This window comes from Pelmatolapia mariae, linkage group LG23, assembly GCF_036321145.2.
Source record: "Pelmatolapia mariae isolate MD_Pm_ZW linkage group LG23, Pm_UMD_F_2, whole genome shotgun sequence".
In the NCBI taxonomy this organism is placed as follows: Eukaryota; Metazoa; Chordata; class Actinopteri; order Cichliformes; family Cichlidae; genus Pelmatolapia; species Pelmatolapia mariae.
The window spans coordinates 31,620,690-31,639,702 of NC_086246.1; the positions used below are offsets into that span (position 1 = coordinate 31,620,690).

Consider the following 19,013-nt stretch of genomic DNA (forward strand, 5'->3'; position numbering starts at 1 on the left):
AGGTGAATAACAACAAATAACATATTACAGTATGTCATGTATGTCCTGCAGTATGACCAACAGGTCCAAGTTTTAGCTGTAGGACACAGAGTTACATCTGACTCTAGAATTCACTGGTACAGATTTCATGTTCAAAGTCACGGTTGACTCAGCGACTGCCCGAGTCCTGTTGCTGGACAATAAGCAAAACCACAAGACCAATTGCTCACGGTTAGTATGAAGTGTTTGTGCATTACGACCAGACATCTCCACTTTGGTCTTGTCTGTCCAATAGACATTATTCCAGAAGTATTGTGGGTTGTTCAGATGCTACTTTGCAAACCTAAACAGCCCTTCCAAACCACCAGCTTTCTGTGTGTTTCACACACTACTTGTGCATTCTGGCTTAATATTTGTTTAATAAATAATAAAATGGTTCAATATGTCATGTTTTCTAGTTCTGCTGAGGTTTTCTTCACCTAATTGAAAGACCTACTAAGTACATGTTCAAGTTCATGGTTAACTCATGTCATGTTGTGAAAAACCTTATAATATAAAGAGAATTTAATTTATTTTTGCCATAAGCAGACTGAGATGGAAAATGTGTTTTACAAACACGAAATGCTTTCTGTTAGCAAATCAATCTAGAATGGCACAAATGGCATAAGCACTCATTCACTACTACTTTAAAAACTACTTTCACAGTTAATATTTGTTGTCTAACCTCATGTGAAGACTGTAGCCAGTGCCATTAAATATGATGTACCTCAGGGCTCAGTCATAGGCCCACTGTGACTGTGAATTTAAAAGTCAGTTGTTTATGGGCAGAACAGTTCTGTTCTTCTCTGTAGAAACCTTAAAATCCTCCACAACAAACACATCCATGTACATGTGTAACAGAGAAGCAGAATAATTGTGTGGAGTCTGGTTGAACTCTTTCATTTATCAGCATCTCCTGACTATAAGCGGGGGCCTTTGAGGCTACGGAGGGCAAATCAAATGGATTCACAGCTGGAATTCAGATCACATGAGTCTGTGAGTGATCTGACGCTAATGTATGTGTGAGGAGAAAGCAGTGTATTCATTGTGCTGTGTTACAAAACTGTATGTTGGCTGACAGGTCTTGTGACATGAATAACTATTTCAGCTCTACAGTCTAATATAAACCATATAATAATAATAATAATAATAATAATAACAATAACAATAATATTAATGATATAAAGTTTGAAATCACTGAATTAATTGTTTTACACTTTGAGTTGATGGCGATGTAGTGGATTTAAACTGTTTAAAATGAATAAACTCTTAAAAACTGGTATTATGTTTAAAAAAACTTTAACTTTAAGGAAATGTTTTTACTGTATTTATTTCATTTTATACCTTTTACTTCTTTTTATTGTTTTGTCAGTATTTATGGTTGAATTATATTCATACTACAAATTATAATTCTTTTCATTATTTATGAACATTTGAATTCTGAGTTCATTATTATGTATTTCATTTTTCCATTTGAATATGTTAGTATGTTTTCATAGTCATCTGTTTTATATTTACTTTAATATCATCATTGTTTTATTGCATAGATCTTGTTGTTACATATTTTAAATTTGAATTGATTTTCTTGTTTTGTCTCTATTTCCATCTTTATTCAATCACAGTTTGTTTTCTGGCTGTGACCTTCATTGGGGAGGACTTTGTTGTTGTTTCCAGTCATTGTTCATTAAAGCTGCTGATAGGCTGTGATTTACCATGATTTTCATGTGTATTTGATGTCATTGGATGTAGTTTAGACATAATTGAGGGTTCTGTCAAATGCAAAGATACATTTTCAGTCTTTATTTCAAGGTAAATAAAAACTGAGCAGGAAGCTGACCTGACAGACTGGAACTTGTGAGCCGCTGTGTCAGCTTGAAATTCGCATAATAGTTATCCAGTAACTAGTATACAGCTATTACACAACTATTATACAGGACTGTGACCTTTGACCTCCAGGTATGCTAATAGCTGTGAATAATTGTTCAGAACAGGAACATCTGCAGTGTTTGCACTGCAGGTCATTCACACATTTTTATTTTTATTTTTTAAGTGAGGGGAAAGAAGTTTCAGACTTTATCAGTTAATCCGCACATGACTGATCATGATTTAACGTTTGATAACTGAGCGCAATCGAAACATCTGAGGGATTGCTACGCTCCTGAACCCACCATCAAGTTTTTGTGGGAGGAGAAGGGGGGCTGGACAGGACATACCTCCCTCCAGATAACTGAGCCCACGAGGCCGGATCATTAAAGACCAGAAACACCAGCACCATGGAGAGGGCACAGGAGACCGGCAACATGGGGGACCGGACAGGAACCAAGACCCGGTCTGGGTCTGATGAACTCATCTTCTTTGTTAATGGGAAGAAGGTAAAAATATTCATCTTTTAGCTCATTCGTAGTGACTTTACTGTGATCTCAGTCTGCCTCTGTAACACTTATATCATGCTTAATCCATCTTAACGATAACAAAGATCATGAACACTTAATTATGTAAGAATTTAGACTGTGCTTCAAATTGCAGCTGAATCTCCTGTTTTCTTTTTTATTGTAATCCAAGTAAATTGATTCAATTAATGTTATGCTTTTTTACAAATAAAAGAACAAATGAGCGAAAAATTAGTAAAGTAATTAGAAAACAACAGAAGTTTGTTCAGCTGAATAAAAAGTTGGGATGAAAAATTGAAGTATTTCAGAATGTGGAACAAAATGTTGGTGAAAGCAAAACATTGATGACTTACAGGCGACACGGTGCATTAAAAACATATAATGACATTCAGTTTGCTTCTGATAAGTGAGACAAACACAAAAAAGCTGGTAAAATAAATGATAGTAAGCTGTGCATGTGTAGCTGATACTCAGTGAAAGCTTTAATGTTTCTGAGAGGGAGCAAAATGAAAGATTCATTCATTAAAATACATGATTAATTCAAAATAATCAGAATGTTACATTGGTCAGTTATACTACCCTTAAACCAGAGTCCATGCAAGTTTTAGTATATTTTTATTTACTAAAATCTAGACCAACATTTAATGTTTTATTTCTGATTCAGAATGTTCGATTAATGTAAATTAAGTTTATTTTGACTTTATAGCTGCAGCGTCCTCCTGGTAACTGACTGTTAGTTTGTTTCTGTAAATTTAAACTGGAAGGACATGAGCTGCACTCAGTTTACCTCAGCTGCCATCACTTTTCTGTCTCAGAGCAGTGAATAACTTGTTGATAATTAACTGTAAAATACTGATTTACATGTCCTGGTGTATTTTTCTGTGTATTTTTAGTCTTTTCATGTTTATTAAAATGTAACTTTTGAGCTTCTTTGTACTCTGAAAGATTGATTTGTGTTTGTGCTGCAGATTGTTGAGAAGAACGCAGACCCTGAGATGACCCTGCTGACATATCTGCGGCGAAAATGTATGATCACACATAAAAACACACACACATGTCTGTACAGTGTGTAGTATAATCTATAGAGTAAAACATGTAGTGTAGTGGTAAATAGACTTTGTCCTCAGTGAGTGTTTTTTCAAGTTCAAGTTCAGCCTTGTTTTTTTCACTGTGGAGACGGTCCTGTTTATCTTTTTCTGTCACTGGTCACGTTTCCACCTTCAGCCTCGCGCACACTACATGAAGAAAAAGAGGAAGAACCCAAAGTAACAACCTAACCCAATAACGCAGCTGTTGATGTCTTTAATATGAATACAGAGGTTTAAATCAGTGGGGTTTTTAAGTGCTGGTTTGGTTTATTGTTTTTCTCATGATGAGCGGCTGCAGGGTCAGTGACTGTCTCTGCAATCAAACAATCAAAGTCCAGCACTTTCCAGCATTTGGGATTTGTGCCAGAAAGCTTTCCTCTCTCATTTCCTGAGTGTTCATCTGTCGTTTGGATTTTATAATTTATGAAATATTAAACTGTGACTGATGTTTCAGACCGCCCTCACAGCACAGCAGTATCTTTCATGTCCCACTAGAGGAAACTGAATTCACAGGAACTATTAAACTGCCTTTAATAATAATAAATAAAAGGAGCTAATTACAGGAAATGAAAGCAATCATACCAAATTGTGCAGTATTGTTCACCATTAGATATATATACCACAAGGGTACAGTTTGTTAGTAATGGGTATAAATATAAAAACATATTCCCAACTTTGATTTTCAGTTCAGTTTATTTAAATTTTATTTATGTAGCACAAAATCAGAAGAGTCACCTAAAGCCACTTTATGTTGTCGGGTAAAAATAGAGAGAAAACAGACAACCCAATATGAGGAAGCACTTTGTGACAATAGGAAGGAAAAACTCCCTGTTAACAGGAAGAACCAGTCTCAGGGAGGAACAGCTGTCTGCCGCGACCAGAAAGAGAAATTAAACAGATTCAGAGCATCACACTTTTTAGGTGTTACAAAAAAAGTCCAAGAAATATTCCATCCACAAAGGTTAGTTTTGAAGCTTCTTCTTGCAGTTTGTTGAATTACAGCTATTCACTGAGACTGCTATCTGCAATTTTCCATTACAACAATATTCTTGTAAATGCTGTGGTTACAAGTTTATGTTCATTATTATTCTATAAATGTTACAATGAGAGCAGAACCAAACTAACACCTATTTTTTCATTTGTATAGCACTTAGAATAACGACCCAATAAAGGGTCTCTAGTGCCTTTTGAAGCACCTGAACCAATTACAGAGCAGCATTTTTAGGTCTATGAGAGTGATTAGAGATTTGTAAAAAAAAAAAAAACCCTGAAAACTGTGTTTGATCGGTCTCAAATTATTTACTGAAATGATTTCCAGCATATAGTACCATAACATAATCCCAAATCAATACAAATACAAAATTCCTCAGCCCTTTCGGCCTGACCTGGCCCTGGATGGAGACGATGATGAAGAAGGCCCTGCTAGCAAGCAGATGGCTTTGGAGCAACAATTATTCTGTGTAAAAATGCTTATAAATGTATGTCAAAGGTGTTCTAAAGCTCGGGAAAATGGGATGATGCTCTTAAACGCAAGGTTATCTTTGGCACTTTTTTGAGAGTAATCTGTCGCCTAAAAGTAATCATTTATAGTTGTGTTAGTCTTTTCCTAAACCTCACAGAATAGTTTTTAATGTCTAACTCTAAGTGAGTTCAGTGTCTAAACCAAATAGCGTAATTTTAGTACACACCAGGATCAAAACATATTGCTATTCCTTATACTTGGAAGAACATCTTTTCCCTCTTATTGTGTATTTCCTTTGTATGTTTGTTCTTAAATTTCTTTAAAAGTGGTTTTAAAATATCTTTTAAAGTCTTAAACTTGAGCTGTTTATGGCTGCAGTAGCCTGCCAGTACTTTTATATATCTGTTTATATTCCACACAAAGACAAAATGAGTCGAGTATCATGTCGTATGAGAACATCTCATCTCAGTGACGTGTTCAGTAACAGTCAGAGTTGCTGATTCAGGTTTTACAGCCGGTTTCTGAGAGCATAACTGTACTCCGACACACTTCATGACCACATTCAGTGATTTAGTGATTTCACAGTAAAAATGTGTGTGTGTGCGTGTGTGTGTGTGTGTGTGTGTGTGTGTGTGTGTGTGTGTGTGTGTGTGTGTGTGTGTGTGTGTGCGTGTGCGCGTATGTTCAGTGGGTCTAACAGGAACCAAGCTGGGCTGTGCTGAGGGTGGCTGTGGAGCCTGTACTGTAATGCTGTCCAGATACCAAACACACACTAAGCAGCTGCTGTATCCTTACTCTGAATGTGTTTATACATGCGTGTGTGTTTAAAATGTGTGTATGTCGATCAGCTGCACTCATGTGCTCCATCCATAACAAACTGATTTCACAGCTGCTAAATAAAACATTTGAGAGCACGTGAACAGTCTTTAACTGCATCCAGTCATTACGCCATCAACGCCTGCCTGGCCCCTCTCTGCTCCCTGCACCTGGTGGCCGTGACGACTGTGGAGGGAATCGGCAGTGTGGCGAGGAAGTTGCACCCTGTCCAGGTTAGAAAAAACAACAAAAAAACAACACATACCTGAACACAAAGGAACATAAGGAACTTATGTTTCTACAACTGAAACAAAATGGATTCCATTAATCAAAAATTTAGGTTATTATCTCAAAATTGTTGAAAAAGTTAAGAGACAATGGCAGAAACAAGTTTCCATGGTAACATATTGCCTTAATGACCTGTATTAAAGAGGCATTTGTCAATGTTTGGCCACCAGGGGGAAGAAATTTTCCCCTACCAGCTGGAAAATGACTGCATTACCTTCTTCTAACAAAGCATTTTTACTCAATTAATTATTTGTATATTTGTACAAAGTTACTAATGAAGCAACCTTTTCAGGTATTAAATTGTTTTTATTGCAAATATTTAAATGGACTTTAATATAACCTGTAACAATGTGAAACTTTGCAGTTTTATCTAATAATTTATGGAGGAATTATTTGGTTTTTGGCTGAAATCTGACGCCATGCTATCATTCCTCTGGCTAATGTTAGCTAAAACTAGTTTCCTCCCTAATGGAGGAATTGCTGTTGAAGAAAAATGTTGAGGAACCATTACAATGTTTTCCTAAGAAATCTGAGGTTTCAAATGCCGTAAATACTTGTACATGTATTTACTTTTGTAAATATTTCCCCTAATGGGTGTTTTTTTTTTTTTCAATTCAGGAACGAATTGCAAAGGCTCATGGCTCTCAGTGTGGTTTCTGCACGCCAGGTATCGTCATGTCCATGTATGCCCTGCTGAGGAACAATCCCACACCTAAGATGGCTGATATGGAGGAGGCTTTCCAAGGTCCTGCCAGAGACAGACTGACTTTTGTTGTTTATTGAATAGGGAAAGAAACTAGGTAGCAGTGATCAGACCTGATGTTTCAACACAAATTATCACATTTTCAGGAAATCTGTGTCGCTGCACTGGATACAGACCAATACTGGAAGGATACAAGACTTTCACTGTGGTGAGAAGACACCCATGGAGAAGGTTTATTTTTGCCATTACTCTGTTGATGACAGTCCGTTTGCGTGTTTTCCTCCAGGAGGGGGGATGCTGTGGAGGGAGGGGGCAGAAAAATGGCTGCTGTATGAGTAATGTGAATGGAGCACAGAATGGTTCAGAGGAGCAAATCAATGTAAGTGATCTTCATTCTTGTTGTTAAAAACTATTGAGCAGCCTGTTGAAGGTATTTGGATGTAAACTGTGTGAATGTTTTTACACAGGAAGCTACGTCTCTTTTTAACCCTGCAGAATTTGCACCCTTTGACCCTACGCAGGAAGTCATCTTTCCTCCTGAACTCATGGTAAATTCACACAAACCCAAGCACACAATCAAGCACAGTCACGTTGGGGTAATTTGGGGTAAAAGTACCTACTCTAGGTGTAGGAGCTTCTGAAAAAAATACTAGGAGGTCTTGACGTTGATGGGTTAAACCTAAAAAAACCCATCAACATCTACCATTTTCCATATGGATGTCTTTTCTTCTAAAGCACCAACTATCTATGTAAATGTAAAATTACATAGTGGAAACAGAATGGCTAAACAGCCAATACGTGGGGCCCTTCATATAAATATTTGTGCCAGCAAAGACCTGAACTGCCCTCCTATATTGCAAAGGTATTTGATATTATAGTAAAACAGATTTTTCAACTAAATATCTCAAATGCTGAACTCAAACTGAACTTACTAAACATGATTCTCGTCCTCCATATAAATGTGAATATCATCGGCATACAAGCAAACATAGAACCTTGATTTGATTTGAACATGAGGCCAAGATCCTGAGTGTAGAGAAACAGATAGGTGCATGCAGGTGTAACAGGAAGTTAGTTCTTGAGCTCTGGCTGATTTGATCACTAAACAAAGGCAGGTGAAGCTTCAGATGTGAGCTGTAGTTCCACAGTTTCCCTCCAGTCATTTGTTGTGCTATTGATATGTATAATGAACTGATTTCGCACATTGTGTTTGTCCCTCTCCCTCCACTTTATTCCACCTAGACTCTCTCTAAAGATCAGAAGCCACATTTGCTGTGTTTCCATGGTGAGCGAATGACATGGCTGCAGCCTGACAGTCTGGATGAGTTTCTGAATCTGAAATGGAAACATCCAGATGCCCGTGTGGTGGTGGGAAACACTGAAGTTGGTCAGTCTGGTTCACTCAGATCATTCATTCACTCCTTCATTTCACAATTAGCACTCATTTACTCAGATAAATACTAACTTACTGACTCATTCACTCTTTCATTTATGCCTTCAGGTGTTGAAGTTAAGTTTAAGAACATGGTTTACCCAGTCATCCTAGCACCAACCTTCATTCCTGAACTGAGCGCAGTGACTCACACTGAAGATGGTGAGTACAACTCACGTTGATACCATTGCTAATAAACGTTTCCTTCTGATTGCAAATGAATGACTTAAATAAGAAAGTGGAAAGTAAATAAGAAAGCAAACTGGTTCTTATCACTGAAGAGTAAGTGTTAAGAGAACATGTCAGATTGTCTTCTAAATCAAAAAGGTTAAAGGTTGCTGTAGCTCAGCGATGGGAGAAGAAGCAGTGATGAGAAAATCTCTTTGTTTCAGGGATTGTGCTTGGTGCAGCATGCACTCTCAGCCACATGGCGGTGGTGCTGAGGCAGGCAGTGGAAAGTCTTCCTCCTCATAAGACTGAAGTGTTCCTCGCTGTCCTGGAGCAGCTGCGCTGGTTTGCTGGAGTGCAGATTCGTAATGTAGCGGTGAGTTACCTGGACTGACTGGTACTACAGTTGTTTGATTCTAGGACACTAGACCTTTTCCAAGACATAAGTGGGTACTTTGGTGGGGTAAATTTAGGTTCTATGTTATAAAGGACCTTTTTGAAGAGATACCCAGTGTGCCTAGGCATGAGGGGCCAATGGAGAGTGTAACATCACCAATCAATACACAGAGACAGCTGAAAATGTCAATAATTTCAAAGTTAATTGACATTTTCAATGATACTCTGGTCCAATGACAATTAAGGTTTAGCTTTGCGGGGTTGGGGACTATGGAGTGTTTCAAACAATTATATAATTTCTATGATAGTACAGGAGGTGTGTGAAAACAAGAAAGTACTTTAGGGGGCAAGAGAGTGGGAACATCCCAGTATATGCAGGTTTCATGGGAGAGTTTAGGGTACATACAGAGAGGTAGTAAGAGGTTTGTGGTTGACGCCCTGTAAGAGAAAACATTTCTTCTATGACATACACCAAGTTAGTGGGAAGTTTCATTCGTCTTGGATGTGGCAAAATATACAGAGCAATTTGGATTCAGTTGCATTTGGACCTTTCCAAGGAAATACCCACTGTAGTAGCAATATACCAGTAAATACACAGAGCTATTTTGTTGTTCACAAGCCCTCAATGACTGGGTATAGAGTAAACTTAGAAGCAAATTTAATCCAGTATGATTTTGAAAAAGGAGTTTTGCTCAACAATAGCTACTGAACCATGCCTATAACTTTAAAGAACACCTTATGTCATAAAAACATTACTGTGATATAAAAAGTTGAGACTGTCTTGTTTTCTGTGACATTGTGATAAGACGTGATTGTGTTGTGTTTTTCAGGCTGTCGGTGGAAACATCATGACAGCCAGCCCCATATCGGACCTGAACCCGGTCTTTATGGCAGCCGGCTGCAAACTCACTCTGGTGGACAAAGGTAACAGCACACACTTTTATTCTGGTTGAGATAAGGTGCTGATAAAGATTCAAACTAAACTATCCATTCAAGGTAAACCTCCAGAAAAAACATCAGACAAATCTCATTCAGAGCCTGCCTGACAAGCTGCCTGATTTTAGGTTTTCTTCAGTCTCACAGTGATCAGGTGACATTTGTCTGATCATCTATCATGTGCCAGGAGCTGCTCACAGGAAATTCAGCTGTTTCCTGGTTACATTTCTCTAAGCTGTAGTTTACATGTTCATAATAATAACTGTATAAATGTTTGAATAAGAATTACCACTGACAACCAGCTGTTTGTGTGGCTTCCATGTGTTTTGTCTCGTTGACCCTCGCTTTTGACCTCTGACTGTCCTTCAGACGGAAGTCGTGAGGTTCAGATGGATGGGTTCTTCACAGGTTACAGGAGGACAGCTCTGCGACCTCAGGAGATCCTACTCTCAATTCATATCCCATACAGCAAAAAGGTCGAAGCAGTTTTGTTGATGCAATTACTTCCTGTTACATTTAAACCCCTCCAACCATTTCCTGTGACCACCTCATGTGTTCTGTCAGTCAACGACTTTGTTTTCTACCTGCAGACTCAGTTTGTGTCTGCCTACAAACAATCCCCTCGCCGTGAGGATGACATCAGTATCGTCACAGCAGCGATGAGCGTCACCTTCACCCCTGGGACCGATGTTGTTGAGGACCTGAGGCTGAGTTTTGGTGGCATGGCACCGACCACAGTACTGGCTAAGAAGACGGCAAACAACCTGATTGGAAGGTAAGAAGGAGTCAAAGGAAAGAAAGATAAAAATAGAGAAGGGAGGAAGGAAGGAATGGAAGAAAATGGAAATAAGTATACAGGGACGGAATCAAGAAATTATCAAAAGAAGTGATGATTTAAGAAGATAGAAAGGATGTAAGCACATAGGACAAATGAAAGAAAGTCGTTAAGCAATTAAAGAAGGGAGGAAGTAAAAAAGGGACGAAGGTCAGGATGAACAAAAAAGGAAAGGAAAAGAAAGGAAAGTAACAAATAAGAAAAATAAGAAGGAAGGATAGAAGGCTGTAAGAATGTTTGGCATCATATAGGCCGTGGGGAGAGGAGCTTCTAGAGGAGGCTTGCAACTCAATGGCTGAGGAGATGAGCCTGGATCCGTCTGTGCCGGGTGGCATGGTGACATACCGAAGAACTTTAACTCTGAGCCTCTTCTACAAGTTCTACCTGACAGTGCTGCAGAAGCTCCGACTGCAGGTCTGTCTGTTTCCCATCATCAGATTTAAACAACAATTGTCATGTGATTGTTTTTAACAGCATCTCATTGGTCCATCTCTCAGGGGCTAAAGGTGGCCGAGGTCACCTCGGATTGTCTGAGTGCAACTGAAGTGTACCATCCAGAGACACCATCCAGCGTTCAGATCTACCAGGTACAACAAAGTGTTTTATGTTATTCTTAAATGAATGTCTACAAAATATTCTCATTTTTCAATTTTCTATGAAAATTCAGAGTTTAATTAAAGTAAATATTTATACATATATAATCTCTGAAAATGTAACAGATTGAGATTTATTGTCCATGTATGTATTTTGATTCTCCTCTTGTAGGCCGTGGCAAAGGGGCAGAGCCAGGATGATGTGGTGGGCCGTCCCATAATGCACCTGTCGGCCATGAAGCAGGCGACAGGTGAGGCGGTTTACTGCGATGACGTGCCGCTGTACGAGAACGAGCTCTACCTGTCACTCATCACCAGCAGCAAGGCCCACGCTCGAATATTGTAAGACACCTGTAGAAAACACCCCTGTACTACACTCACCTGTCCAACAGACATATGTCATATGTAACCAGTTATGTGTTACAGGTCTATAGACACGTCAGGTGCTGAGCGTTGCCCTGGTGTCGTCTGCTTCCTGTTTGCTGATGACATCCCTGGCAGTAACACCGCCGGATCTATCAAATTTGATGAGACTGTCCTTGCTGACGGCGAGGTTTGTTTCTGTCCAACCAATCATCAAGCTTTGTAGGGTTGAGGTTGATATCTCGTCTGTCCTGTGTGCAGGTGACTTGTGTGGGTCATATCATTGGTGCTGTGGTGGCCAACACTCAGCTTCAAGCTCAGAGAGCCGCCAAAGCTGTGAGGATCGAGTATAAAGAGCGGCAGCCTGTCATAACCATACAGGTGAGAGCTGACACACCTGAGCTGCTATTGACCAATCATTGATGATCTTAATGGTTATGTATCCAGAGTGAATGCTGATGTAACATTTTAAACATGCTGGTGTAATTTGACACAAAAATAAATCTGCTACCATCTTAATTTCTCAATGAAAATTTACATTTAAATAAAAAATGTAATTAAATGTAACTTACATTTACATTATAAAATAAATTTGCACTTACAGTTAACATTGTTGAATTTTTATTAATTTCATTCTATTCTATGTATTTCAATAATTTCTAGCTTCACTTTTTTAAAAACATTTTCTGTTGTGTACTTAGTGTAGAATATAATATATTTTACTCTACACTTAAAAATCTACCTTTAGAATATGTACCTATCCTTTTTATTGCATAAAGTCCAGTGAAATGTTGTAACTTTGTGTGTTTCAGGCAGCTGAGAACCATAAAATAATATTATTCAAATTTTGACTTTTATGTTTAAAATAAAATGTTTTGTTGGTTTGATTGACAGGAGGCCATTGCTACCCAGTCCTTCTATCAGCCAATCAGAACCATACAAAATGGGGATTTGGAGTTGGGGTTTAAACAGGCTGACCACATCCTGGAGGGTAGGACTGTCTCTGTGACTCTATGTGACTCCTCACTTTTCCAACTGGCACACCAGTGTGTGAATGTGTGTGTGAATGGGTGAATGACTGAATGTAGTGTGAAGCGCTTTGGGGTCCTTAGGGACTGAGTAAAGCACTATACAAATGCAGGCCATTTACCATTTACCATTCATTTTTGATTTGCTGTCTGTCAGGTGAGATGCACATCGGTGGTCAGGAGCATTTCTACTTGGAGACAAATGTTACTCTGGCTGTTCCCCGAGGAGAAGATGGAGAGATGGAGCTCTTTGTTTCCACCCAGGCACCCACCCATACACAGGTAACTCCAATGCTCCAAAACACAGGTAACAATAGCATAAAAACACATCATTATGAAGCAAAATAAGATGTAATAAATTAACCTGTGAGTGTGTCTCTGATTCAGTCTCTGGTGGCAATGGCATTAGGTGTCCCTGCAAACAGGGTGGTGGTCCGCGTGAAGAGGATGGGCGGAGGTTTTGGAGGAAAAGAATCGCGGACCACTTTGCTATCCACTGTGGTTGCTGTGGCAGCAAATAAGTAAGTCCATCAATTTTTAAAACCTCAAGAATCTAAAATTGGTACGAATCTGGCTTTCTGTGCTTCAGACTGAAGAGGCCTGTCAGGTGTATGTTGGACAGAGACGAGGACATGCTAATTACTGGAGGAAGACATCCCTTCTATGGTAAATATAAGGTATGAGGAATAGTACTACCATCAGTGTTGGCAGTAGCAGCAGCTATAGTACTTATGGCAGTAATTTTATTTTTTGAAGGTAATTTTACTGATCCTTTTCTCTTGCTGCAGGTTGGGTTTCTAAACAGTGGGAGAGTCGTTGCCCTGGATGTGACGTACTATGGTAATGCTGGAAACTCCATGGATCTCTCTCAGGCAGTGAGTATTATTATGAACCACAGACCTTATTCATCTAATTACATGGTATGCTGATAACGCCCTAAAGTTAGCTGTGTATTCAAAAAGATTGTGGAGCGAGCTCTGTTTCACATGGAGAACTCATATAGAGTGCCAAATATACGTGGCCGAGGTTTCCTGTGCCGCACCAACCTGCCGTCCAACACCGCTTTCAGAGGCTTTGGAGGGCCGCAGGGTATGATGGTGGCAGAGAGCTGGATGACCGATGTGGCTCAGAGTCTGGGGAAGTTGCCTGAGGAGGTTGGTGGATAACTGAAGTTGGATAAACAACTAATGCTTAATGAATGTTAATGAATGGCACTCCAGTCAGTGTCTCCATCCTCCTGTAGGTTCGGCGGTTGAACTTGTATATGAAAGGTGATTCAACTCCATTTAATCAAGTCCTGGACCAGATCACCTTAGACCGCTGCTGGGATGAATGCATGTCACGCTCTGGATACCAGCAACGTCGAATTGCCATTGACCTCTACAACAGGTAAGAGCAAGTTATTTAGACCAAAATCTCAGTGCTTTTCAGTGGATAAAAACAAGTTTAGAAACAATTTTAGCAACGCAAGAGGTAATAATTATCCAGTCTGCATAACTTCTCCAAATGCACTTTTTGGGATGAGAGGCAAAAAGTGTTAAGAAAAGAAATAAAAGCATGAAACTTACTTTTTCAAAATGATCATTTTCTGTTTTCTGGGCAGACAGAACCGATGGACCAAACGGGGAATTGCTGTTGTTCCTACCAAATTTGGCATCAGCTTCACTGCACTTTTCCTAAACCAGGTCTGATCCACAAACAAACAAACATTTTAAGTTTAAACAGTTCCTATTATTCTTTTATCGTGAGTAGCCTTGATTGGTTGTTTTGATTTGTCTTCAGGCTGGAGCTCTGGTTCATATCTACACAGATGGCTCAGTGTTGTTGACTCATGGAGGGACTGAAATGGGACAAGGACTTCACACCAAGATGGTTCAGGTAAAGGACTCCACTCATCTATTTACAATCCACATATTCATTTCAAACATCACATTGGATGTTTGAAATAAATGTACTCTCTCTCTCCTGACCTTTGGTGAAATCACACACAGAAATATTTATTACCAATTCTTCTTCATACATAAGACAACTAAATATTAAATAGCCTCTAAAAACTTCTTTTGGAGTATCGAACGTTGCTGCTTTTATTAATTTTCTCAAGCACTTTTTTGAAAAGTATTTTAAATACCTATGGTCTTTATAAAAACAGCATACAGTTTTTACACTACTGCAATTTAATGAGAAGCTGGTCAGCCATTCAGAAGCATGCAGAACTGTCTTCGCTGTGTTTTCAGGTTGCCAGCAGAGTTCTGGGTATCCCCTCCTCAAAGATCCACATATCAGAGACCAGCACCAACACAGTTCCCAACACCAGTGCAACCGCTGCCTCTGCATCCTCAGACCTCAATGGTGCTGCCTTGAAGAATGCCTGCGAGATCCTGCTGAAACGTCTTGAGCCATTCAAGGCCAAGAATCCCAATGGAACGTGGGAGGACTGGGTAAACAGGGCTAAATTTGTCATAGTACTTCTTTTGGGGGGTTTTATTCCCATTAAATATTCATCTTTTAACTGTACTTGGTGTATTTGTTTCTGTTTTCCAGGTGAAAGCAGCTTACTTTGACAGAGTCAGCCTCAGTGCAAATGGTTTTTATAAGTGAGTTCACCAAATGAATCATTGGTTAACTTCATATTACAACAAAATGAAAGGTTTCACTGTTTCCCTCTTTCTTATCAGGACTCCAGATATTGGTTATGACTTTGAAACAAACTCAGGCAGAGCCTTCAGCTATTTCTCCTACGGAGTGGCCTGTTCAGAGGTGGAGATAGACTGTTTGACCGGATCACATAAGGTCTGCTCCAAGTACAGCTAGATTTATCTGAGTTCAAACTCTTGAATCAAATCTTTAAAATGTTGATTGGTGGTATTGCACAAGAATCAGCATTAGGTCCCCTAAAATAGAGGTATTACAAAATTGTATGCCTGTAAAATATTACAATATTCTGCTTAGTTGCTTTCCAATCCGACTAGTCTTTCTCCTCAGCCACAGAACGTTTTAAGGAACTCGGACTGATTTTATCACCTCTGTCAATCTAATTGAGTTGTTTAACACCACATTTTTTTCACGTTTTCACAGTTTTTCATTAAACCTTTCAATTTTACTGGTAAATTCTGAGTTGAGATATTTTCATGACGTATTTGTCTTACAGAACTTGAGTACCACCATAGTGATGGATGTTGGCAACAGCCTCAACCCAGCTATAGATATCGGACAGGTGAGATATTCAAGTAGTCAATAAATAATTAAATATTATTCATACATAAAGACAACTGATGGATGAATGAACCAATAAAAGAAACAAAAACCAAATTTTTATGGTACTGATTCGTTCCTCATGCTCATGTCTACATTTAGGTTGAGGGAGCATTCATGCAGGGTCTGGGTCTCTTCACCCTGGAAGAGCTTCATTATTCACCCCAGGGAGTCCTCCTCACTCGGGGTCCTGGTTCTTATAAAATCCCGGCCTTCGGTGACATTCCTACCCAGCTTACGGTCTCGTTGCTTCGTGATGCTCCTAATGACAAGGCCATCTTTGCCTCCAAGGTAATGCTCATGACAGTTTAAACACTGATGATCCTGGATCTAACGGACTTATACTTTTTGTTTTTCCTTTTCCAGGCGGTAGGTGAGCCTCCTCTCTTCTTGGCATCTTCAGTTTTCTATGCCATCAAAGATGCCATCAGTGCTGCACGGGCAGAGTCAGGGATTACCGGGCCATTTAGATTGGACAGCCCTGCTTCTGCCGAGAGGATCCGCAATGCCTGCAGTGACCGCTTCACTAAACTGGTATGAAAATCTTGTGAAAGATCTGGCTTGACAAATGAGGCATAACAGTTTAAATTTACGTATTTCCCAAAATTAGGAGAATCAGAAAAACACTGGCTCCATATGAGAGATGAGACAAGCTCCACTGGTAAAGCAGTAAGACCTGCGGTTTTTAAAGGTTAATAAGGAGCAGTGCAAACAATGTTAATGATTCAGCCAACCCAGTCTAAATTCCCTGAGTGAAGAACATTATAGAACAAAGGTTGTTCAACATAAAAGTGAACATAATTTTGATACCAGTAATAATTCTGGTAGTTAAAAAATGTAGCAGAAGACTTTAAAATAGTCTTAGTGGACACACTACATCTTTCATGTTCTCATTGCAGCATAATGCAACTCCAACTTTTAACAAAATACTTTTTGTGATATTTAAGTTTCCATTAGCTTTTATTGTTAGCTTTTATGCCAACGACAACATCCTGTCCATGAAAAGGTTTAGTGAGAATCAGGCCTTGTTACAGCTCTGGATTAACAGTTTTGTTTCTTTTCTGCCCAGCTGACTCAAACTGCACTGTTGTCAGATCTGAAGAGATAGAATCCAGATAAACATGCAAAGAAAAAATCAAAAAAATCAAAAGTATTTCAGCTTTGCGGGTATAAAAAAGAACGGATGAAACAAATGACAACATTTAGGTTTTACATTGTGAGATGGTTAAATCTTTTTCATGTCTTTAAAGGAGAAATTGAAAATATGCAGAAAGGTCATTTGGATAAAAGAAACTGAGAGACCTAAAACTGTTTATATTTGAACTTACCAGCTGTTTTTCTATTGCAGTGTCCTCCTGCTGAAGTGGGAACCTTTATCCCCTGGTCTGTTCAGGTGTAGGACGCTCCACTGATGATCAATCAAAAAACCTCAAGAACACATTAAGCCACATTTAGTGATGCCTTGTTACCAGAAAAGCTCCTGAAGGACCAAATATTACTCAATTATGATAGAATTAGAATATTAGGATATCCCAGTGTTACTCGAATCATTGTCTAATGATACAGCATTAATAGGAAAGAATTCAATTTTTTTTTTGTTGCACTTTTCCTTTAATATTTCAGTTGTAATTTTGTAAACTGATTATTAATTAAAGGGGACATGTATAGCATTTTCTGTTCTATAATATAGAGTATATATAATATTGCAGTGTTACAGAGCTAACTTTAGGTCATTATACAGACAAAGCACAGCTCATAGCCAAGAGCTGCTGCACTTCTCCAGGCTTTCATGAGCTGTCCAGTTATTAGAATGTGAGCTTTTATGAGGGACTGTTGTTAAAAAAGTTTTAGATAGCCACTATGACCTAATTTCCTATTGATTTGGAAAGTCCTGTTGTCAAGCCTCAACATTTTGACCACTATAGTCTTTTTTCAAGCCAGAAGTGACCATATTTGGAACAAGAGGGAGAGCTGTACAGACACAGATATCTGCTTATTAGTGCTAAATAATGCAATAAAAGTCCTGCAATTAGCAGTTAGCCAAAGAGGTCACACATTGAATAATGCAAACTTTAAGCCTCTGTTAAATTTAAACAGGCTAAAAACATGTTTATTTCAATTATAAAGCTGGACATTTTAACATAGGAGTTTATTGGGACTGACTCACTTTTAGAGCCTCACAGGTACATTAGGGGAACTGTAGGTGTTGGCTACACTTTTCAACCCCAGCAACTACTTCTTAGTTTCACAGATGATAAACTGGGGGCTACACCAAGTCCCAGTGTGAGATAAATAAGGATGATTTTGAACAGTGATTCCTAGAATTAAAAAAAAAGTGTAAACAAGCAGAAAAGGTCCAGTTTAAATTTTGACTACTTTGCTCTAAGGAATTGTTGCAGTATGAATGAAATAAACATATTAAACACATCTGTTGGTTTGGCTTTTCTTCCTTTGACTCATGTTGTCAAAGTTAACACTTGAATCAAATTAGCAGTCGTCCAGAGCCACCACTAAAGTCCTGTAAATAAAATGGTGCTGCATGTGGTTTAAAACTCAAGAATAAATCTTTCAGGGGATGAAATGTATTTCACAGAGCTCAAACATGTTTATCAATGTGACTGAAAGGAAGAACATTGAGTTGACATTTTGCTGACTGCATTAATGATCTGATTGATTGGTCTGAAAGCTGCAGCAGATTGACGTGAAGAGACTAAAGGATACGTGCAGGTTTGGTTGGTGGTTAGAAAGTGATGGTACAAACATGCGAGCATCATTCTTCACACACTGACCACACAATTAACATGGTGGTGACTATCAGTGAGTCTGAGCTGCTGTAACACCTGCCTGTGAAGGCCCAGCACACCTCACCCATTAAACAGAGCTTGGTTACTTGAAATATTTATATATGTATGGGCACTACAGGCACTGTAGTATGACTAAAACTGATTCACATCTAGAGTGGAACCATCTGAGAGGCTCAACATGGTCTAATGGACAGATTTAGACAAAGAACTTAGACTCAAAGCAGGCTATTAGAGGGGAAAGGAGCAGCACCACACTTAACACTTACCCTGCTACACGTAAATGTCCCCCATTATGAGTTTGACTTGAAGTATTGGCTTCAGAATGTGCCTAAATTAAAAGTACTTGATATGCAAATAAGGGTTTATGTTCAAAGATTGAATGGGAATATTTGTGTTTGTATGAATGTTTTATTTGTTAAATCTTAATGTTGAAAATCATGT

At 38.8% G+C, this 19,013-nt stretch overlaps 1 protein-coding gene across 1 annotated transcript; it reads left to right on the forward strand.

The window, feature by feature from the left end:
• The first annotated feature begins 2,291 nt into the window (after positions 1–2,291).
• Positions 2,292–17,167, forward strand: xdh (xanthine dehydrogenase). The gene is made up of 35 exons (XM_063467662.1): positions 2,292–2,390; positions 3,377–3,434; positions 5,647–5,743; positions 5,899–6,007; positions 6,681–6,807; positions 6,912–6,973; positions 7,052–7,144; positions 7,233–7,313; positions 8,008–8,152; positions 8,267–8,359; positions 8,590–8,741; positions 9,592–9,685; positions 10,067–10,173; positions 10,288–10,472; positions 10,784–10,946; positions 11,030–11,119; positions 11,298–11,467; positions 11,552–11,678; positions 11,750–11,869; positions 12,383–12,479; positions 12,674–12,798; positions 12,904–13,037; positions 13,106–13,193; positions 13,305–13,391; positions 13,479–13,670; positions 13,760–13,905; positions 14,120–14,201; positions 14,299–14,394; positions 14,751–14,954; positions 15,058–15,110; positions 15,192–15,306; positions 15,665–15,730; positions 15,871–16,059; positions 16,135–16,302; positions 17,117–17,167. Exons 1-35 carry the CDS (start codon positions 2,292–2,294, stop codon positions 17,165–17,167), a joined length of 4,065 nt encoding a protein of 1,354 aa, XP_063323732.1.
• Positions 17,168–19,013: the final 1,846 nt, after the last annotated feature.

Excerpts from the sequence above, each read along its gene's own strand:
- xdh (XM_063467662.1), top strand. The coding sequence starts at position 2,292 with ATGGAGAGGGCACAGGAGACCGGCAACATGGGGGACCGGACAGGAACC. Across the intron at positions 6,974-7,051 it reads GATACAAGACTTTCACTGTG|GAGGGGGGATGCTGTGGAGG; the intron begins GTGAGAAGACAC and ends GTTTTCCTCCAG. Across the intron at positions 16,060-16,134 it reads AGGCCATCTTTGCCTCCAAG|GCGGTAGGTGAGCCTCCTCT; the intron begins GTAATGCTCATG and ends TTCCTTTTCCAG.